This window comes from Ornithorhynchus anatinus, chromosome 13 (assembly GCF_004115215.2).
Source record: "Ornithorhynchus anatinus isolate Pmale09 chromosome 13, mOrnAna1.pri.v4, whole genome shotgun sequence".
NCBI classification, from domain to species: domain Eukaryota; kingdom Metazoa; phylum Chordata; class Mammalia; order Monotremata; family Ornithorhynchidae; genus Ornithorhynchus; species Ornithorhynchus anatinus.
In genome coordinates, this window is record NC_041740.1 from 2,141,573 (window position 1) to 2,164,637 (window position 23,065).

Genomic DNA, 23,065 nt, shown 5'->3' on the forward strand with positions numbered 1-23,065 from the left:
TCCCCGGGGCCTCCCTCGGCATGGGCACCCAGGGGTTAAGGGAGCGGTTGTGCGGTGGGCGACACAAAGGCGTCGAGGGAGGGTTTCGGGTCCTGAATGGGAGCTGGGAGGAGGAGGAAGATGGACGGCACCGCCCGCCGGCGCCTCGCGTCCTCTGGTTGAAAGGCGGCGGCCTGAACCGTGACCCCCGTGTGTGGCCAAGGGGTTCCTGGAAACCGTCGACTGGTCTGGCCTCCGCACGCGTACACCGTCCCTCCGCCCCGCAGCTGGCCCAGGAAGTAGGGGACACCGTTCCCACCAGGCCAGGGGAGAAGGGGGCTGGGGTCCCTGCCGGCCAGCCCTCCCCGCCGAGGAGGCCGGACACAGTCCCCGTCCCACACGAGGCTCGCGATTTGAATCCCCATTTTACGGACGGAGGAACCGAGGCCCAGAGAAGTGAAGAGACTCGCCCCAGGTCACCCAGCGGACACGGGGCGGAGCCGGGATTAGAACCCGTCCTGCTGAAACGATGGACTCGGAGACAGCAAAGGAGCCGTGGCCTGAATTTGGGGGTGGCCAAGGCTCCGCCACCCGTCTGCTGTGTGACCTCGGGAAGTCACTGTACTTCCCTGTGCCTCAGTTACCTCATTTATAAAATGGGGATTCACACCGTCAACCCCAGGCGGGACGGGGACCGCGTCCAACCCGCCTCCGCTCGTACCCACCCCAGAACCGAGTGCGCGGCACTTGGCAGACGGCGGGCGCTTAAACACCACCGTCGTCATCATTTAGGGACCACAGCCTGGAATTCCCGGTGGACATTTTCCCCTTCAACAGGGCGGGGCGGATCCGCCGGGGGAACCAACGGGCCGGCACCGGGATGTCGTCCCGGGGGCCCGCGTCTCCGGACTCGCCGCCCCCCGCCCCGCCTCCTCGAATAACCGCACTCGTCGGACGCGGGTTTGTACAAAAGCCACATCTGCTTTATCTCACAAAAATGGTTGGCTGTGCGGCAGGAATAAAACCGGATCATATACACAGGATCAGATGGGGAGGAGAAAAAAAGGAAGGAAAAAAAAAAAAACCACCACACGGTCATTTATACAGAAACGCAGCAGTGTGAGGAAAACGGGTACTCTGTGGGCTCGTCACCGGCACGATTAAAAAAGGGAAAAAACAAGCTCTCCGCCTGGATCTTTGAAGCTGATCGCCCTGAAAACCTGAGGTGACCCGGGACCACAGTCTGAACCAGAATTCCGTGTTCGTTTATGGACCCTGGAGGGAAGAGTTCACATTTGGAATGACGTTCCTCGGGGGAGGATGGGGTACCCTGGCCGTTCTCAGCAAGGCACTGGGAGGGAGGGGGCTGGAGGGGCAAGTCGGGGGGGGCGGGAACGAGACCCTGCCTATCTCCCCCCCCCAACCCCCCACCAAGCGCTCTCCGGCCCCAGGGAGAGCAACTCGGAGCGTTTGGCTGGATCCGACTCCCGAGGGCTCTTTAAAGGCAAATCTGGATCGTGGTTTTTTTTTTTGCTCTCTGACAGACGCGCGCGTCGCACACACACATAGACGCACGAGAGGGGAAAGGAGGAAGGACAAAACGAAAAAAAGGAAAAGATCCTGCCGTGTTCAGAATCACCCCGACCCCTCACGCCCGTCTCTCGTAGGTAAAGCTTTATAGATTATACAGAACATCCCACCGCCCCCCGCCACCCCCCCCACCCCCTTCCCCCCGAACCGCCCCTCGAGAACGAAAAGCGAGAGGTCCCGGGAGGGCTCGGACCGGACGGAGGCCGAGACGACGCCCAAGTCGCTGTCCTCTGAGGGCCGGGAGCGGGACCTCGCGGGCCAAACCGGGCCGGCAATTAAGGCATCTCGGTGTCTCTCCCCTAGAGAGGTGGAGAGGGGTCCCCGCGGCGGCTTCCACGTAGCTGCCCGGCCCCTTCCCCGACGGCCGCCCCGGCGCCTCCCGCCCGAGTCCGGCGAAAGGTGGCACGCGAGAGAGCTCGGAAGGCGACGGGGTGAGGGGCCGAGCGCTGCCGGGATCCCACAGCCGGACCCCAAGTACCGCTTCTGCCGGATTCCGCCCGCCCTGGCTCACGCCACCCCTGCCGCCATCCAGACCGAGTCCTGTCCGCTAGAACTTCACCTATCTACCGTTTTTTTTGTTTGGTTTTTTTTTTGTCCTTTTTCAGCTTTTTATAAAGTGGGAGGAGGGAAGGGAGGCTAGGAGGGAAAGGAGGAAAGAGAGTGCCTCCGAAACAGTGACCGACGGGCTCGACTCCTCAGCTGCCTCCTGCCCCCGGCTCCCGAAAGCTTCCCGGGCATCCCGGGGAGGGATGGGGACACCGGCCCCCATTCCAGGGAACGGCCCGAGGGAAAAAAAAACCACCCCCACCCCCCACCCCCAATAAAAACACGAAAGAAGATCTGCATAGAAAGTCAGAACGAGCAATCCCGGGGAAGAGAGTGAGCGAATTCCAGATGCTTCACTTCCGGCTTGCCCGCTGAACTGGGGTGGAGGGGGGAGATGACGTTTCGCTAACGAAGCGAGTCAAGGGAGAGACAGTGTGACCTGAAAATAGACGAGGCCGGTCAGGGAAAGGTCCCGGGGACCGCCGCGTGGCCCGGGCCGCAGAGGGGGCCCCTTCCCCCCAGTATCGGGCCCCGCTCGGTGCTTCTGCGGGCCCCGCCGGGTGGGTTTCCAGGACGGCCGCCCACCCCCTATCCTTCCCGGGAAGCCGAAAAGGGGCTCCTCGGGTCGGACGCCCCTCGGCCCCCTGCCTCCTCTGAGGGCCCGATGAACCAGATTCCTCTCCCTTAAGAGAAAACAGCAACGATAACAACTATGACGAGATTAAAAGGGGCCCGCAGAAGCACCGAGGCGGAGTTAAAACCGCGGCAGAGCGCAGGTCGGTCAGGGCTACGAGACTCAGGTGGGGACGGCCCCCTTCTGAGCCACCCCCGCAAACCAGCCCGCCCCTCCCGACGGAGCGCATCGGACCAGGGGACCCCGGGAGATAGAGGAGGTTGGGACGGGGGGGGGGGGGGGGGGGGGACGACGTGGAAGAACCCTGAAGGGAAACAGAAGGAAACCGAGGAATACGAGTCTCATCCCCACGGCGGCGGCCCCGGGGACCGGACCCGGAGGTTCCCCGCGGCTTGACCCGCTACGGGGCGGCCGAGGAGGCGGCGGGCGCGGCCGCCGGAGGCGGAGGGACCCCGTCGGCGGCCGGCGCCGGCTGCTGCTGCTGGGGTGCCGGCGGTGGCTGGGGCTGCGGCGGAGGGGGATCTGCAAGGCGGAAGAGAGAGAGGGGATGTCAGTGAGGGCGGCGCTGGGGACACGGCCGTGCGGGCCCGTGGCTCGCGATACCGACAACTGCGGGACTTAGGGGAGGCAGCGCGGCTCAGCGGAAGGAGCACGGCCCCGGGAGTCGGAGGTCGTGGGTTCACATCCCAGTTCGGTCACTTGGCTGATTCTGCGCAGGTCGCTTCACTGGGCCTCAGTTACCTCATCTGGAAAATGGGGATTAAGACCGTGAGCCCCACGTGGGACAACCTGATCACCTTATATCCTCCCCAGCGCCTCGGCTCCCTCTGCTCCCCCTCTAGCCCCCGTTCACCTCTCCTCAGCTAAGCCCTCTTTTCCCCCCCTTCCCTCTGCTCCTCTCCCTTCGGCACTGCACCGGTCCGCTCAACTGTAAATATTTTCATTACCCTATTTGTTAATGAGATGTACATCGCCTTGATCCTATTTATTTGCTATTGTTTTAATGAGACGTTCATCCCCTCGATTCTATTTATTGCTATTGTTCTCGTCTGTCCGCCTCCCCCCGATCAGACCGTAAGCCCGTCAGAGGGCAGGGACTGTATCTGTCACCGATCTGTCCATTCCAAGCGCTTAGTAAAGTGCTCTGCACATAGGAAGCGCTCAATAGATACTACTGAATGAATGAATGAACGTAAGCGCTTAACAAATGCCATAATTACTATTATTACTATTGTGGAGCACTTACTACGTACCAGGCACCGTACCGAGGACCGGGGTGGACCCGGTCCCTGTCCCGCGGGGGGCTCACCGTATTCCTCATTTTACAGACGAGGGGACCGAAGCCCAGAGAAGCGACTCGCCCAGGGTCAGGCGGCAGCTGGGATTAGAACCCAGGTCTGGGCGCCGCTTCTCGTGCTGGCTTGGCTGGGCGCCGTTCCCGCCCCGGGGGACGGACAGAGAGCCCAGTGCTTAGAACGGTGTTCAACACATAGTAGGGAGCTTAACAGATACCGTTCTTTTTTTTTAAAAAAAAAGCCTAAATCCAGCTGGCTAAACACGGAGGCGAGGGCTGAGGATCGGATGTGCCAGCAGGGGACAGTTCCACGCTCCCAAGCGGGTGGAGTTTCACCCCCCCAAAACGTTTCTTTTCGGGAAAGCGAGGGCGGGAGGCGAGACCCCGCCCCATCCCTCGCCGCCATCGCATCCCCCGTGGTCGTGGCCTCCGCGTGGCGGCCGCAGAGGAAGAGATCTCCGGGGATGGGACCCGCTCCAACGGGAGGGGACCGAGCCTCGCCCCGGGTGGGGGGGGGGCCCTCCAATTCCCAACCTCAGGCCCGCGGGCGGCCGCGGACGAGCCGGGGCCCGCCCTGACGCCTCGCGGGCGCCGCCAGGCCCGCGGACGGGGCTCGGGGGCGAGTCGCTCGACCGACCGAGGAGGCCTCGACCCTCCCGTCGGCCCCCCGCTCTCCCGGGACCCCCGGCCGGAGGGGCTCCCCGCACGTCGCTTACACATGCCGTTGGGCGCGGCGAGGGGCGCCCGCGGTCCGATGATGTTTCCGGGCATCGGCGGCAGGCCGGGCGGGGCGGGGCCCCCTCCGGAGGGGTGGATGGTGGCCGCGACGGCCGGCATCATGCGGCCGGGCATCATGGAGCCGGGGCCCGCCATCTGACCTGCGAGGAAGCATCCGACAGTCGGGTGAAAACCGGGTCAGCGGGCCGGGGGGCGGAGCGCGGCCGGGGGGCACCGGATGACCCGCCGCTTCAGAATTCCCGGGCGGGGAAGCCCGCAACTGGCCCGGGGCCTCGGAATGACGCCAACGGCCATCTGCGGCCGGTGGGCCCCGAAGGAACGAACACTGGGCTCCTGATAGCTCCCAATCCCCCTGGCGCGCGGGCAGCTGGGAGAAGCCGCTGAAAAGAAACACCTCCCGGGGGCGAGGAGCGAGAAGAAGAGGAGCTCGCTTCGGCCGGGGTTTGGGTAGAAAGGGCGGATTGTCGGCCGTCTTCCTGAGGACATACGACACCGAGGATGAGGGCCGAGGGAGAAGAAAGGGGGTCTTTGACCGTCCAACCCGCACGCGGGCCAGGGATGAATGGTTTTAACTGGGTCACTTTCAGAGCCCCATTCAGAATCCGGGATGGGCAGGTATCACTGGGCTGGGCTCTCCCTGTGGGACTGAACTGGGCTTTAGCCCCTCTTTTGGGGGCGTGGGATGGGGGGCAAAAAAGCAAAAGCAGTCTCACCCCAGAAGGACGGACGCCCAGGCTCTAAATAGGCTCCCCCTCGCTGTTTGACATTATAGGCGACCCCAAGAGAACGAAGAATCGTGATGGGTCTCCTGCATCTCCCTTTAACCATCAAACTGAAAACCAGTTACCACTTGGTGGGGTTTTTTTTGTTTGTTTGTTTAAAGGTATTTGCTAAGCGCTTATTATGTGCCGGGCACTGAGCCAATCAGGTTGGATGCAATCGGGCTGTCCTACACGGGGCTCACGGTCTTCACCCCCGTTTGACAGAAGGGGCCCAGAGAAGTGAAGTGACTCGCCCAAGGTCACACACAGCAGGCGAGTGGCGGAGCCGCGATTAGAACCCCGGTCCTTCTGACTCCCAGGCCCGGGCTCTAGCCACTAAACCAGAGCGGCTCAGCGGAAAGAGCCCGGGCTTTGGAGTCAGAGGTCATGGGTTCGAATCCCAGCTCTGCCGCTCGTCAGCTGGGTGACTGTGGGCGAGTCACTTGACTTCTCTGGGCCTCAGTTCCCTCATCTGGAAAATGGGGATGAAGACCGTGAGCCCCACGTGGGGCAACCCGACGACCCTGCGTCTACCCCAGCGCTTAGAACGGTGCTCTGCACATAGTAAGTGTTTAACAAATACCATCATTATTAAACCACGCTGCTTCTATGGATACGGACGGTGCTCGTGGGGGGAGCTACTTTTCCGCTTTAGTCGCTCACTTCAGTTTTTAATCGTCTCTTCCTGTGCTTCCTGCTCCCCTACGACTGCCCGTTTTGCCAACGCGCCTGCTTTCTCCCCCATCGTATTATTAAATCGTATTCACATTAATGTCTGCCTCCCCCTCTAGACCCTAAGCTCATTAATGGGCAGGGACCGAATCTAATTTCTCTCGTACGGCACTCTCCCAAGTGCTCTGCACAGGGTAAGCGCTCAATTAAAGACCAAACTGACTGATCGGACCGCAGGTTCCTCGACGGCGGGGACTTTTATCTTCTACGTCCCTACTCCCGAGCGCCCCGGGGAAGGGTCTGCCCAAAGCAGGGGCTCAGTGCAGACGTGAGGGTGTGTACTCAGTACATGAGGGAAGCAACGTGGCTCAGTGGCAAGAGCCCGGGCTTGGGAGTCAGAGGTCATGGGTGCGAATCCCGGCTCCGCCGCTTGTCAGCGGTGTGGCCGTGGGCGAGTCACTTCACTTCTCCGGGCGTCAGTTCCCGCGTCTGGAAAATGGGGATTAACTGTGAGCCTCACGTGGGACAACCTGATTACTCTGTATCTCCCCCAGCGCTTAGAACGGTGCTCTGCACGTAGCAAGCGCTTAATACCAACGTTGATTAATTACTGTTAAGACGGAAGGCGGGACCCAAATTCAAAATCGGGAGAGTCCGCCCTTTCGCTTCCATCTGCCTCCTTGATTCACCCCTCCCTCGGCCCCCACAGCGATTATGGCCATATCCGTAGTTTATATTATTCATGTCATTCGATCATATTTATCGAGCGCTGACTGGGTGCACGACACTGTACTAAGCACCCGGAGAGCACCACTGAAGAACAAATAGAGACAATCCCCGCCCACAGCGGGCTCACGGTGTAGAAGCGGGGGGACGGGCATCGAGACAAGTAGACAAGGACCGTCTCCCCCAGTAGACCGTAAGCTCGCTGTGGGCGGGGAACCAGTCCACCCCCGCTCAGTTATACCGACCTCTCCCGAGTGTTTAGTCCAGTGCTCTGCACACAGTGAGCACTCAGTAAACACCACGGATTGACTGAGATGGGGGGAGCGGAGAAGGGTTACCAACCGACGCTAAGCCCTCTTTCCCAGCTCTGCCGCTTGTCAGCTGGGTGACCGTGGGCGAGTCGCTTCACTTCTCTGGGCCTCAGTGACCTCATCTGGAAAACGGGGATGAACACTGGGAGCCCCACGTGGGACAACCCGATGACCCTGGATCTCCCCCCAGCGCTTAGAACGGTGCTCTGCACATAGTAAGCGCTTAACAAATACCAATATTGTTATTTTCCTCTTCTCCCACTCTCTTCTGCGTCCCCCCGACTCGCTCCCTTTATTTATCCCAGGCCCACACCACTTACGTCCACACTTGGATTTCATTTATTTCTACCGATGTCTGTCACCCCCTCTAGAGTGTAAGCTCACTGTGGGCAGGGAAGGTGTCTATTCTTCTGTCGTCCTCTCCCAAGTGCTTGGTACCAGGCTCTGCGGTCGATGAATACGACGGACTGCCTGACACCCCCGTGGTCAAGTGATGACCAGCTGGAGCCGGAGGCTATTTTCAGGCGGTGGAGCGAGGCCCTGGGTTTCTCCGGCCCGCCTCCCCATGCCCGCCGCCCATCAAGCTGGCAGGGAGCCCCGAGAGGCCGACGCCACCGCCCGCCTTCGCAAATTCACCTTGCTCCCCGCGCGGAGCACTTGCTGGCCAAGTGGAGCCTGCGGCTGAGGAGATATCGCCCATCTGTCCCTGTGGATTCCACGTGTCCGCTGGAAAAACGCCCCCCCAAACCTCGCTTTTCTCTAAAACCCTCCCCCGCTGCCAACGAGGAGCGGCGTGGCCTCGTGGCTAGAGCCCGGGCCTGGGAGTCGGGGGGACCCGGGTCCACGGCCCGACTCCGCTGCTCTCCGTCCGGGGAGCCTCCACGAAGAGCTACCGAACCCACCTCCGAGGTCCAAATTATTCCCTCCCGGTTGCCAGCCCACTCCGAGCTCAAACCAACGTGAACACCCACCCTCGGCAAGGCAAAAAATCGTTTTCCCACTAAAAATCATCTGATTTTCTTTTTCCTTCCCCTCGCGGAGGGGAAGGGGGAAAATAAAAAAAGAGAGAAAAACTCTCCAGAGCACCAAAGCTACAGCTGACCTACATAAGGACTTGAAAACGGCAGACTTGTGAAGCGAGAGGAATGGAAAGGTTCGTTAAAATTAGATCTCACCTCACACACTCCGGGGTTTATTAGCTGTTTTCCCGAAGTGTGTTACTCCCATCACTACTCCTGGAAGGCATCTGCCATTATTCAAGGTTAGCGGGAGTCGGGGCCGGGTGAAGGAAAAATCTGGGCACCTCCGAGGTCTGGCACGCGGCGCTCCTTCATTAGCGAATCCACCCACGGCCCTTGGCTGGGTCCCCAGTGGAACAGAACGGCGGCAGAGCGAGGCGCGTCGGAGCGGGGGGAACCCGGACGCCAGGAAACGGGGCTCGCGCTCCGCTCCCTGCGGAGGAGTTTTGGGGGGCTCCGAGGGAAGCCCGCTCCGTTTTTGGGTCGGAACCCACTTCCTCTCCGCTGGAGAGGCGTCCGGAAGCCAGCGCTTCCTCCCCTCTTGGACGTTCGGGGCGGGGAGGAGGACAGTCGGCGTGGTGACGGGGGGGGGGAGGGGGGACCCTGGGGTCCCCGAGCCCTCTCCTAATAATCACGGTGTGTGTTCGGCGCTTACTACGTGCCAGGAACTGTACTAAGTGCTGGGGGGGGATACAAGCGAATTGGACGAAGAGTTTCCTCTCGTGGGCCGGGAACGTGTCCGCCAATCCTACTGTACCGTCCTCTCCCGGGCGCTTACTACAGAGCTCTGCGATAAACATCGCCGACTGAGAGTCATCTAACGGGGTACTCTAATTGTGCCAGGTCCGTGGTGCGGGTGGGGGAAGGGGCGGGGACGGTCGTCAGGGTGACTTCTCCCGGAGATGCCTTAACGGGTAGAGCCCGGGCCCGCAAGTCGGAAGAACCTGGGTTCTAATTCCGGCTCCATCGCTCATCCGCTGGCTGACCTTGGGCAGGTCACCTCACTCCTCTAGGCCTCCCTTACCTCATCTACAAAACGCGGATCAACACCACGAGTCCCCCGGGGGGCCGTGGATCGTGTCCAGTGCGATTCTGCTTTCATCTACCCCAGCGGTTAGGACGGTAAGCGCCGAACAAACACCATTACCAAAATTTCAATAATCAGACATCTACGTCGCTACTAAAACCAATCTCCCGTCTTCCAAAACGAGGATTTTCCCCTCAAGTCCCGCTGCTCCGAGAGCTGTGAATAATTAACCGGAAGAACTCATTTACCATGAAGTCCCCAGAGGGGGAGGGCGGGTCCCCCCCCTCCCTCCCGCATTGTATTTCTGTCCTTTCTCTTTAGCACAATTAATTCACTGAAGATGATTTAGGCGGCGACCCTGCTCCGGTCCCCCGACCGCCCACGCGGAGACGGGGCGGTCAACGGCTCGGGGGCCTCGGCCGGTCGCGGCCAACTCGGAATTCCCCGGCGAGGCACGGCGGGCAGCCCCGGCGGCTCGCTCCGGCCAGGCCGCCCGTTACGCCGTGTCGGCCCTGCCCGCCCCGGCTGCGAAATCAGCCAACCCGCTCGAGGTGGAGCCCGGCCACCTGAAGCCAGTCTCGTCATCAGTGGCATTTACTGAGTGCTCACTGTGTGCAGAGCGCTGGGCTAAGTGCGCTTGGGAGAGTGCGATATAACAGGGTCGGCAGACACATCCCCCGCCCACAGCGAGCAGATGGGCTGGAGGAGGAGGGTTGGCCGCTCCGCTCTACTCGGCTGCCCCTAAATTCCGCCCGCAGGGACCTGGTGCCCGAAGGGGGTCTTTCCTCCCAGGAGGGCTGGCTGGAGGAGGGGGCTGACGGTCTGGAAGAGGGTCAAGGAGGAGCTTATAATAATGTTGGTATTTGTTAAGCGCTTACTACGTGCAGAGCACTGTTCTAAGCGCTGGGATAGATACAGGGGAATGAGGTCGTCCCACGTGAGGCTCACGGTCTTCACCCCCATTTTCCAGATGAGGGAACTGAGGCCCAGAGAAGTGAAGTGACTCGCCCACAGTCACACAGCTGACAAGGGGCACAGTCGGGACGTGATCCCATGACCTCCGACTCCCAAGCCCGGGCTCTTTCCACTGAGCCACGCCGCCTCTCTAAAATCATATCGGTATTTGTTAAGCGCTTACTATGTGCAGAACACTGTCCTAAGCACTGGGGGAGATACAGGGTCATCAGGTTGCCCACGTGCGGCTCACAGTCTTAATCCCCATTTTCCAGATGAGGGAACTGAGGCACAGAGAAGTGACTCGCCCACAGTCACACAGCGGACATGTGGCAGAGCTGGGATTCGAACCCACGAGGTCTTTCCACTGAGCCACGCTGCTTGCTTACGGCCCGGAGGACTAGCTTACGGCCCGGAGGGCGAACTTACGGCCCGGAGGAGGAGCTTACGGCCCGGAGGAGGAGCTTACGGCCCGGAGGAGGAGCTTGTGGCCCCGAGGAGGAGCTGATGGCCCGGAGGGCAAGCTTACGGACCGGAGGGCAAGCTTACGGCCCGGAGGGCCAGCTTACGGCCCGGAGGAGGAGCTTACGGCCCGGAGCACGAGCTTACGGTCTACCGTAGAGAAAACAAGCCCCCGTGTCTTGAATGGAGAGTTGCCACTGGCCTTCCCGCCGCCAGACCCCCACGCTCCCAGCACGCCGAGCCTGCAGAAGGCAGGAGGCATCTCCTTGGCGTCGGGCCGACTGGCCTCAATTCCCGTCAGCTCCGGCTCCGCCGCCGATGCCCGGCCCGCTCGACTGTCGAGGGAGAGACGGAACGCCTCCCTCAGGTTGGCCGCTCACCTTCACTCGACCGTTCCTAAAATCCAAACCCCGGGGACCGGTTTCCCAAGGAGGGCTGTCTATCCTCCTCGACGGTATCTACTGGGCTCCCGGGGTTTCGGGGCCCGGCGCTGGCTGCTTTGGGGAGCCGACAGAAGCGGGGCCGAGCACCCGGCCCGAGATTTGGAGAAACGGAAACAGAAATCAAACACGAGGGGATCAACGACCTGACCCGGCAGCAAGAGTGCTGTCGGGGAAGGGCGGGGGGGGGGGGGTCGTGCCTTGTGAAGGAGGGAGGCTTTAAGGACGGTCGTGAAGGCGGCGGTGAAGGTTGGAGGGGGGAGAGTGGAGGGCAATTAATTCATTTCTATTCATGTCTGTCTCCCCTTCTAAGCCGTAAGCTCGCTGTGGGCGGGGAACGTGTCTGTTGTTCTACTGTGGCCTCCCGAGCGCTTAGCAGAGTGCTCGGCACAGAGCAGGCGCTCAATAAATACGACAACGGAGGAGCGTCCGGCGGTCAGCCGATCAGCGGAAGGCGGACCGTCGGCCACGGGAGAGCCGCGAGGCCAGGGTCGGAAGCTTTGGATGGGGAACCGTATGGGGAGGCGGGGAAATAATAACGTTGGCATTGGTTAAGCGCTTACGACGTGCAGAGCACTGTTCTAAGCGCTGGGGGAGATACGGGGTAATCGGGTCGTCCCACGTGAGGCTCACATTTTCCAGATGAGGTCAGTGAGGCACAGAGACGTGAAGTGACTCGCCCACAGTCACCCAGCCGACAAGTGGCAGAGCCGGGGGTCGAACTCACGACCTCTGACTCCGAAGCCCGGGCTCTCTCCACTGAGCTGCTTCCCAGGGAAGGGGAGTGAGGTGTGTTCCGACTGCCCCTTTGGGAAGAGGATTTAGAAGCAGCAGCGGCGTGGCACGGTAGAGAGAACCCGCGCCCGGGAGTCAGGAGGAGCTGGGTTCTAATCTCAGCTCTGCCCCTTGGCTGCTGGGTGACCTCGGGCGAGTCACTTCCCTCCTCTGGGCCTCGGCTGCCTCGTCCGCAAAACGGGGATTAAGGCCGTCAGCCCCCACGTGGAACGGGGTCCGGGTCCAGCCCGACTGCCCTGAATCTACCCCGGCGTTCAGGACGGCGCCTGGCACGCGGAAAGCGCACGGCGAATCCCGTCGAAAAGAAAACCCTCTGGGATGTTTCTCTAGCTTCTGCCGATCCCGGTCCTCCCTCTTCCTTTACCGGCTGATATCTGAGAGACCACTGGGTAACGCGGCGCAGAACTACGCATCAGCAGAAACAGAAGCAGCACAGCGGAGTAGCTACAGCCCACAAGAGGAGGTCACGGGTTCTCATCCCGGCCCCGCCACTTGTCCGCTGGGTGACCTCGGGCGAGTCACTTCCCTCCTCTCGGCCTCGGTCCCCTCGTCTGTAAGATGGGGATCGAGACCGTGAGCCCCACGCGGGGCAGCGACCGTGTCCGACCCGATCTGCTTGTGTCCACCCCAGCGCTTAGTTCAGCGCTCTGCACGTAGTTAAGCGCTTAACAAATTATAATTACTAGCCGCATGAAGTTCACCTTCCCGCAGGGGCAGATCACTGAATGCCATGCGGAGACTTCCCAGGAATCGTCGTCGCCGTCACCGTCAGTGGGATTTGTTGAGCGTTTACTATGTGCTAAGCACTTGGGAAAGTACAGTTCGAGAGCACTGGAGGACAACCTTCCCGCCCTAATGAGCAGAGGGGAGGAGGGGGGACAGAATCCCCCCCCACTAAAGTTCCTCACATTTTTATCCGCTCCTGCTCGTCTGACTAGGTCGCCGAGCGCACGGCGTTCTGCCCGTAGTAAGCGCCCAGTAAATACCACCGATCGACGGACTGATCGATCCAGACACTCGGGAAGAACAAAAGCATCAAAAAGAGCTGGAACCGCTGATGTCCTCTAGATTCTGAGCCCCCCGTGGGCAGAGAACGTGTCTTTCTACCCTGTTATACTATGTTCGCCCAAGGGCTTAGTGTTCCGCACAGAGTAAGCGCTCGACGAACACCGTCCATCGGTCGGCTGACTGAAGGGAGAAGTCAGAAGGACGTGGGTTCGAATCCCGGCTCTGCCACTCGGCAGCTGTGTGACGGTGGGCGAGTCACTTCACTTCTCTGGGCCTCAGTGACCTCAAAAGTAAAATGGGGATGAAGGCTGTGAGCCTCACGTGGGACAACCTGATGACCCTCTTAAGTCTCCCCCGGCGCTTAGAACAGCGCTCTGCACATAGTAAGCGCTTAACAAATACCGACATTATTATTATTACCATTACCTCGGGCGAGGCGCTTCACTTCTCTGGGCCTCGGTTTCCTCAACCGTGAAACGGGGACACGTGTTCTCCCTCGTACTAAGACGGGGAGCCCCACGCGGGGCGGGGACCGTGCCTGGCCTAATCGACTTGTCCCTACTCCAGTGCTTAGAACAGTGTCTGACGCACACTACGTGTTTAACCGATACCATTAAAAAAAGGGCTTTAATGACTTCCTCGACTGACAGCGTGGGGCTCTCGCCAGCTGTCAAAGCCGCGGTCTGTACCAGGTGGCCAGGAGCACACGACAAGCCGACCTCCTCTCGAGGTCGGCGGCCAACACGGGAGCTGCTGAGGAAAAGGAAGCCGAGTAACAATTCCCAAATCAGTCCGAGGAATTGCCGCCAAGGCACCGGAGGACCATCATCGCGGCCGTGTGCCGATACCGCTATCGATTCACGGAGCGCTCATCTTCTACCGGGCTGAGGTCGTCTCCCCTCAACCCATCTCGATGAGGAAGGGCGAGAGAGAGGCGTTATTTTACTCCCGCCTTTCGGCGGGAAACCTCGGGCCCGAGAGAGCGGGGCGAGAGCCGAGGGTTCAGAGCTCCTCGGTCCTCAATTCTCCCGGCCTCACCGTGACCTCTCCGAGCTGGGGCCTCGGAGCCGAGATTCGATTCCCGCTCCGGCCTCGGGCTGCCGGGCCCGCTGTGGGGATGGGAGACCCGCTCTCCGGGACCCGCCGAGAATAACCCCGGAACGAAAGGCGACGGGGGCCGGGGGGGGGGGGGGGGGCCTTACCTGGCTGCGGCGGGTGCGGAGGGGGCATCGGGTGGTGCATCATGGGGTAGGGCGGGGGCTGCTGGTGGGGCAGCATGCCCGGATGGCCGGCCGCTCCCCCGAGCGGGTTCATGTGCTGGTGGGCTGGGGGAGCGCTCTGCCCGTGCTGCTGCTGTTCCATTTGCTGGCGGGCCCTGAGCTCTGCGTACTTCAGCTGCTCCATGTGGAAGTTCTGGCGCTCCGTGAGTAACTGCTGCCTCTGCTGCTCCAGCTGCAACGGGACCGGAAGAGCACACGCTTGTTCAGAGCCCCCGGGGGTTCGGGGGGTGCGGCCGGGGCAGGGGGCGGTCCGCCCCTCGCCTCCGCTCGCATCTGGGGCCGGGCGGAGGGGAGGCCGGGAGCCCGCCCGATGGCCGAATGAGACCCGGGGACAGCCGTGGTACGAGGACCGGCTTCGGCACCGCTGAAGGAACAGTACCCGGGCTCGCCCGGGCGGCCCGTGCTGGGGCGAAGCTGCTCTCCCGCTCCTTCCTCTACCTACTCTACCTACTGCGAGGCCTCTCCCAGAGAGGAGCCCGCAGACGGCAAAGCCGGACACGGCTGTGGGACGAGCTCAAGGGTGACCCGGGCTCCTCTCCGGTTCTTGTACTGGAGAGAGACTGAGGGGAGGGGGAGACGGGGTGAGAGAGATAGGGGCGAGAGAGACGGAGAGACGGGAGACGGGGACGAGAGAGACGGGGAAATGGGACGAGAGATGGGGAGAAGGGGTGAGAGAGACGGAGCGAGAGATGGGGAAACGGGGCGAGAGATGGGGGAGACCGGGCGAGAGAGACGGAGCGAGAGAGGAGGGGGCGGGGCGAGAGAGACGGGGCAAGTGAGACAGGGGAGATGGGGGTGAGGGGCAGAAAGAGCCGACATCCTCCAAAGTCTGGCAGCAGCATGGAAGACCGGAAGGAGCTCGGTGGAGCGTTTCAGCCTTTGACCGCTTGTCCTTAAAATTCCCGGCCAAGAGCCAAGATTTCGCTGGAAACGTCTGATGTAGGAAGCAGGTAGTCTCCGACAAACGGAGTCGGCGGGAAGGAAAATCGGTGGTGGTGGTGGGGGGGAGCGGGGGACGGGCATCTCCACCTCCGACTGAACCGCAACAACAACAAAAAAAAATCGCCTTCTGCCGCTGCAGAAGGCCAGACGGGGAAACGATGCGGCTGGCTGTTTCCCCGTCAGTATGCAAGGCGTCGCCTTCGTGCTATGGTTCTTTTGTCCTTGGCGAACTTAACCGGTTACTGTGTGGAGGCCGTTTCAAGGGCGGATGAAATCGCCAATGGGGGAAATGGAGCGTATCTGATAAATTCAATAGGGGGCAGAAGGTTCGGAGGTGAATCGCTCCCACAGCCCCCAGGACAGAGCTGCAAACAATCCCGGAGGGGCGGGAGGCGACCGACTCTTGCCTTTCCATCCCTCTCGAAGCCCCTTGTCCCCGCCTGTGCCCCTTCTCCTCCCCCGCCCCCAAACGACAAAAAGGGTCCCTGTTGTCCCAACATCCCGGCACAGGGAAACGGAACTGCGAGAAAGCAGAGGACGTGGGCTTGTGAGGGGAGCTGATAAAAGGCAGGAGAGGAGAGGCAGATTCCAGAGGAGGCATTAGACCTTTTTTGCTCGAGGGGAACACAAGCTTATCTTTAACCCGGGAAAGACGACTCCATCGACGGGCTAAAAGTGCCGGCGGCCTAAAAGCGTATCTGTACCAGGCTGTGAGCTGGACCACGGATCAGTCGCGCGTGAACTAGATTTACGGGCGCCCGGCCCCGGGCGGGTGGGAGCCGTTTTTCCCAAGGAACCAGCAGGCAAAAGACCCCTCTATCGCCGTTTGAGATATTTCTGTTGATTGGTTGGTGGGCGTCGAGGGGGGTTGCTGCTGGAAGAAGGCCGGGCCCGGGAGTCAGAGGACCCTGGCTCTGCCACTGGTCTGCAATCCCATGATAATGATATTTATTAAACGCTTACTATTAGCCGAGCCCTGTTCTAAGCGCCGGGGTAGATGCGAGGTGATCGGGTTGTCCCACGTGGGGTTCACGGTCTTCATCCCCATTTTACGGATGAGGTAACTGAGGCACAGAGAAGTTGAGTGACTTGCCCAAAGTCACCCAGCCGTGATCTTTCTGTGCCTCGGTTTGCTCATCTATTAAGTGGGGATTCATTCCTACTCCCTCCTATCACAACTGAGGCCCATCTGGGACAGGGACGGTGTCCAACTCGATTAATCATCTCGGATCAATCCCACGGCTAAACAGTGCTCGATACAGGGTAAGCACTTAAAAAGATGCAGTTATTATTACTGTTTGCTTAACGTGTGCAGGGCAATGTACTAGAATCCACCGGTGGGAAGGAGACACGGTCACTCAGTACAGTGCTTCGCACACAGTCAGCGCTCAATAAACACGACTGAATGAACCAACGATCCACGTTCTTTCATGGGGTGGGGGGAATCACAGCCTAAGAAAATAGGTGGCCACGGAGAAGCCGTGTGATTTAATGGAAAGAGCACGGGCTCGGGAGTCAGAGGTCGTGGGTTCTAATCCCGGCTCCGCCACCCGTCAGCTGGGTGACTTTGGGCAGGCCGCTTAACTTCTCTGTGCCTCAGTTACCTCATCCGTAAAATGGGGATGAAGACTGTGAGTCCCACGTGGGACAACCTGATTACCCTGTATCCACCCCGGCGCATAGAACAGTGCTTGGCATATAGTAAGCGTTTAATAAATACTGTCATTATTATTAGTACCGCGGGATTGGTTTGGGAAAGTGGATGGTCTCCTGGACAGCCAGACAGGGTCCAAGAGACTTCTCTGGGATTAGATAACCGACCGAGGGGAGGACCCAATTTCAATTTCCCCAGGATTCTTCTGCACTCACGATGACGGAACGGGCCGAGGCGGAGAACCAGAGACGAAATAGATTCCGTCAACGTGGCCGAGGGCCGGAGAGTGGGAGGAATCCGGTCAGCGGACCCCAGTCGCTCTCAGCTTTGAGTCTCCGTGGGAGGATGGTCTCAGAAGGCCTTATTAGGTTTCGGGCCCGGGGGACGACGACGACAAAATGGCTTCCTCACAGGAGGAGACACTACTTAAGTGGTCAAGTGGTTAGTTCCCGTGACTTACGGCTTCTTTCTCCCTGTCCATGATCGTTTCCAGTTCCTCAAAATGACGAAGTTTGATCTCCAGCTTCTTCATCTGAGTCTCAACCAGGAGGGCCACCAGGGATTTGATCTTCCTCTCTTCGACTGCGGCGAGATGCTGTGAGAAAGAAAGCAGGAAGACATTTGGAACGAGAGAGAGTGAGAGAGTGGGTGTCACCAAGGCGGGGACAGAGGGGGCCAACGGTGGCCTGGATTTCCCCCGGGTCCTCGTTGACTAAACGCTAATTATGGCTTTTCTACTGTCAACTTTTTTGACTGACGATTAGAATTCTGTTGCCTGTGAGTCGTTGTGGGCAGGGAATGTGACTGTTGATTGTTATACTGTCCTCTCCCAAGTGCTTAGTACGGTGCTCTGCACACAGCAAGCACCCAATAAATACAACTGACAGACTGAAGTCAAACCGACAGACGGGAGGGAGGAAAACGCTCGGCGAAGAGGCTCTCTTCCCCCGGCCGATCGGATTTGGGCTACGCGCCTTTTATTCTATCAAGCCCAGAGTTTAGTACGGCCCTTGTCCCATCAAAGGCGCTCAACGAATACCACAATTATTATTACTGCAGATTCCACAAACCACTCCTGGACGGATTCCAAAGAGGGTCAAGGAAACGGGGATCAAGTCAAAAACCAAAGGAGCCGGCGGATGCCAGTTGGCCACAGCAACTGGCAATATTAACCGAGACACTGGCAACTCTGAGTTTGCCTCCTGTTGCTTCTTGTCGGCTGGGTGACAAGTCATTTCACTTCCCCGGGCCTCAGTTTCCTCATCTGTAAAATGGGGATGAAGACTGTGAGCCCCCAGGTGGGACAACCTGATCGCCTTGTATCTACCCCAGCGCTTCGAAAAGTGCGTGGTACACAGTAAGCGTTTAATAAATATTATCATCGTCACGGGATTGGTTTGGGAAAGTGGATGGTTTTCCCAGTGACAGACTGGGAACCATCGGAGATTAACTCTTTCCCCCAGCTCCCCCAGGGTCCAAGAAACTTCTCTGGGATTAGATAACCGACCGAGGGGAGGATGCTCCTCAGCGCTTAGAACAGTGCTTTGCACATGGTAAGCGCTTAACAAATGCCATCGTCATTATTATTATTATTATTTAAGGAACAGAGATATCGCCCTCCCCGCCACGGGCCTTTTTTTGTCTTTCTCTCTCCTTCTCCCTCTCCAGTTGCTGGACGGACAGCCGCTTCTCTTACAAATTCCACGGACCTCAAAGTGACTTCCAGCACCCAATCCTTCTCCCCCTCTCGAGCGTCAGCTCGCCGTGGGCAGGGAACGGGTCCGTCATGTTGTCGTACTGTCCTCCCCCAAGCGCTCAGTGCGGTCCCCTGCACAGAGTAAGCGCTCCGTAGAGACGAGTGACCGACCGATCATTCGAGAGGTTTAGGCGGACTCCAGCTGGCCCGCCAAACTAGCCCAGAGGACTCGACCTCCCCAGTTGGACTTCCTGCCCCGTCCCGCCGTCGTACCGGGGCCGGGGGCTATGGGAGAAGGAAAAAGACGGGCTCATTTGCGACGAGGAAATGATTTCTCTGAGAGAAACTGGAGGGGCACACGAGGATGGGCTGGCTGTCTTTGGCGTAAACACACACGGAGACATCGCCGCATAACCATCGCCGGGCTCCTCGCTGGAAAAGCCACAGGAACCGGGGAGGTGACTGTGAGGGCAGATACACACCCTTCTTTTTTATCGGGGCGGGAGGATGGGGTGGGGAAGAGGGGGAAAGAAAATGAAAACCAACTCTGCTACCAATACGATTTCACAGGTTACAGGTCTGTTCGGATCGGCTTTATCAAAAGAAGCAGCGCGGCCCGGTGGAAAGAGCCCGGACCCGGTCTCTAATCCCGGTTCTCCCGATTCCTTGCTGTGGAATCTAAGGCAAGTCTGTGCCTCAGTGCCCTCAACTCTAAATCCCTGCGCTCCCTCCTACCTGTAGGCTGCGAGCCCCGTGTGGGAACGGGGACGGTCCGACCTAATTACGGTCGTATCTACTGCGGTGCGTGACACAGAGCAAACGCTCGACTATTGTAGACGAAAACAATGAAAAGTCAATGTGTCGGTCGACCAATGATTACGCAGATACGTGCTTTTCTTTCCCTAATCACTTCCCGTCCTCCCAGGATGCCGCGCGTGCCGGGAGGCGATTCTTACGGGCAGTGATGACCCGACAGTAAGCGCTTAACGAATACCACAATCATCGTCATCATTTGCGATCTGGTCCCTGCCGGGGCCAAACCCTTCTCGACGAACGACCGCTAGCCTCCGGTTCTGAGGAGATGATGCTATTAAGCTACAGTCTACACCGCAAACAGACGCCGGAGAGACCAGGACCGCTTGGAGAGGGAACGGCCTGAAAACCGGCTTCGGGAACGTGACCGAGTCTGGAGAAGTGGAGATTTGGGAAGGTCGAGAGAGGGAGGGAGAGCTGATCGGGAAGAGAGCCGAAATACATTTTTAAACTATTTAAAAAAGATTAATTTATCCGGAAGCGGGGTGGAGGGGAGAAGATAACATCCTGCCTCCCTCTCCACCGCCGGCGAAATATGCCGCGCGGCCGACGCTATACGTTTTGCAGAAGGAAAACCACCCACAGAAAAGCTGGCAAATTCATGTCTAAAAGAGCTATTTTAAGTCCTCCTCCTCTGAGTTTACAAGAACGGCACTAAGCGATTTGCAAGGAATTTGCATTAAAAAAACCCCAAACCCCGATGGAACGTCAATGGCCCGAGTGAAAAAGCAAGTTATTGCTCTGATAGCTTCTATCGCTCTTCCAGGTGGGTCCGAAAAAAATTAAAATCACCCAATCACCCAATCACCCCCCCCCCCCCCCCCGGCTTCCCTAACGACAATAATGATCACCACGGTGCTTGTTAAGCGCTTACTCTGGGCCAAGCACTGTTCCAAGCGCCGGGGTAGACACAAGTTAACTGGACTGGACAACAGTCCCTTGTGCCACGTGGGGCTCTCGCTCTCAATGCCCATTTTACAGATGAGGTCACTGAGGCCCAGAGGAGTGAAGCGACGGATTCAAGGTCCCACAGCAGGCAAGGGGTGGAGCCGAGAGTAGAACCCGGGTCCTTCTGACTCCCCGGGCCGTGCTGGAGCTCGGTTTAACGAGCCCAAGGATTACCCGCTCGCCCCGATTTGGTGACCGGGCTAATCAGGTCGATGACCACAGAGGCGGCGTGGCCTAGCGGATAGAGCCCGGGCCTGGGGGTCTGAAGGACCCGGGTTCAAATCCCGGCCCCGCCACGTGTCTGCCGTGTGACCCCCCCCAGGGCGAGCCACGTCCGTCACATCTCCGGGCCTCGGTCCCCTCATCCGTCAAACGCGATTAGGACCGTGGGCCCCGCAGCCGGATCTGCTCGTCTCCAGCCCGGCGCTCAGTACGGTGCCCGGCACGCGGTAAATCCCACCGTTATTATTACGACTTTAAAAAACCATCAACAACCGCCCGGGTGAAACCCGTTACCTCAAGGCAACTCAAAAGGACGGTGAGGCGGGCCGTCGGGGAAGACGGGAAACATCGCAAACCTTAGCTTTGGTGGCGGCGGAGGCGAGGGCAGCCGCGGCGGCCGTGGCGACGTTGCCTTCGGAAATTTCGTGTTCCACCTTCTTTTTCCCAACGTCGCTCTCTCTCTCTTTAGACGCGTCGGCGTTCTGCTTGCTCTCTTCGGCGTCCTTCTCTTCTGCAATCGACAACGCCGGCGCCGTCACCGGCACCGCCCTGCCGAGCTCGGCTCGCCCGGGCTCTACGTACGGCGCTGTGCGCCCGGCGAGCGCACGCTAGGCGCCGGGTTACCGCCCGTCGGCGGCGTCTGGCTGAGCTCCTACTCTGGGCGAGGCATCCTACAAGATGCCGAGGGGGGCGTCGAAAATGGGGCGAGACCCGGCCACGGCCGCCGACGCCAAGGGCCTGGCTCTCGTCCCGGCTCTGCTGCGTGACCCTGGGCAAGTCATTTCCCTTCCCCGGCCCTCAGTCCCCTCGGCCGGCAAATGGGGACGAAGGCTACCAGGGACAAGGAAGCAGCGTGGCTCGGTGGAAAGAGCACAGGCTTCGGAGTCGGAGGTCACGGGTTCGACTCCCGGCTCTGCCACGTGTCAGCTGTGCGACTGTGGGCGAGTCACTTCACTTCTCTGTACCTCAGTTACCTCATCTGTGAAAGGGGCATTTACGTGGGGAGCCTCACGTGGGACGACCGGATGACCCTCTATCTCCCTCAGCGCTTAGAACAGCGCTCTGCACGTAGTAAGCGCTTAACCAGTACCGGGAAGCAGCGTGACTCAGTGGAAAGAACCCGCGCTTGGGAGTCAGAGCTCATGGGTTCGAATCCCGGCTCCGCCGCTTGGCAGCTGTGACTGTGGGCGAGTCACTTCGCTTCTCTGGGCCTCAGTTGCCTCATCTGTAAAATGGGGAGACGGTGAGCCTCAAGTGGGACAACCTGATTACCCCGTACCTACCTCGGCGCTTAGAACAGTGCTCTGCACATAGTAAGCGCTTGACAAGGTCAAGGACCGTGACCGGTCATATTAGCGTCTGTCTACCCCAGCGCTCAGGACAGGGATGACGAGGGGAGAAGAGAAAGCATCCTCTCGACCGAAAAGAATTCAGCGCTCAACGCCCGTCACGGGATTAAGGGCGTGGAGCCCTTTGTGGGCTACCCTAGCGCTTAGAACAGTGCTCGGCACGCGGTAAGCGCCCAGCAGTGCCGTAATTATCATCGCTATTATCCGTTACCTGATTTAGTATCCTCGCTGGCTTCGCCATCTTGTTCCTTCTCACTGTTCTTCTCAGTCTCGCCATCCTGGGCTTTGTCGCCTTCATCTGCCTCACTCTCTCCCTTGTTTTCCACCTGGAGGGATTAAAGGGGAGCGGGATGGAGGGAAGGATGTTGGAAAGAGGGGAAAAAAGAAAAAGGGCCATTTTTGTAGGCGTTACACCTTCAGCAAGACCAAGCGTGCTACTTACTCTCGTGGGAACCGGACCGCGATCCACCAGAGAGCGGAGCGGACTATTAGTCGGAGCGGAAAACTGGAAGCCGGACTCGTCGCTCTGATCCTAACTCCGCCGCCAACGCCCAGCCTCGGTATCATCACCGTGGAAATCGGGGGTATTAGCGGGGGCTTACTGTGTGCAGAGCACTGTACTGAACGCTTGGGAGAGTACGACGGAACCGAGTTGGTAGCCACGTCTCCTGCCCGCCACGAGCTTACCGTCCAGAGGGGACACCAACAAGACGCTAACACGTTGGCATTTGTTAAGCGCTTACTATGTGCGGAGCACTGTTCTAAGCGCCGGGGGAGATACAGGTAATCGGGTTGTCCCACGTGGGGCTCACGGTTAATCCCCATTTTACAGATGAGGCAACTGAGGCCCAGAGCAGCGAAGTGACTCGCCCACAGTCACACAGCTGACAAGTGGCAGAACTGGGATTTGAACCCATGACCTCTGGCTCCCAAGCCCGGGCTCTTGCCACTGAGCCACGCCGCTAAACACGGAAGATAGAAACAGAATGGGAGAAGGTACAGTGGAGGAGTCGCTTTAAAACTGTGAGCCCCACGTGGGACAACCTGATCACCTTGCATCCCCCAGCGCTTAGAAAAGTGCTTTGCACATAGTAAGCGCTTAACAAATACCACCATTTATTATTATTTTTTTTTTCTGTGCCTTGGTACTGGCCAAACGGGGGTTGCGATCCCTGTTCTCCCTCCAATTTAGACGGCGAAGCCCC

At 59.4% G+C, this 23,065-nt stretch overlaps 1 protein-coding gene across 1 annotated transcript in view; it reads right to left on the reverse strand.

The window, feature by feature from the left end:
- Positions 1-3,044: 3,044 nt before the first annotated feature.
- SMARCC1 (SWI/SNF related, matrix associated, actin dependent regulator of chromatin subfamily c member 1) overlaps positions 3,045-23,065 on the reverse strand; it is an 81,725-nt gene continuing 61,704 nt past the window's right edge. Inside the window, exons 24-29 of the mRNA XM_029078080.2 lie at positions 22,072-22,186; positions 20,868-21,022; positions 17,293-17,427; positions 14,159-14,408; positions 4,760-4,921; positions 3,045-3,271 (exon numbers count right to left, since the gene is read on the reverse strand). Of these exons, the coding sequence (XP_028933913.1) occupies positions 3,150-3,271; positions 4,760-4,921; positions 14,159-14,408; positions 17,293-17,427; positions 20,868-21,022; positions 22,072-22,186 (939 nt within the window). The 3' untranslated portion in view covers positions 3,045-3,149. The remainder of the gene's footprint in view (positions 3,272-4,759; positions 4,922-14,158; positions 14,409-17,292; positions 17,428-20,867; positions 21,023-22,071; positions 22,187-23,065) is intronic.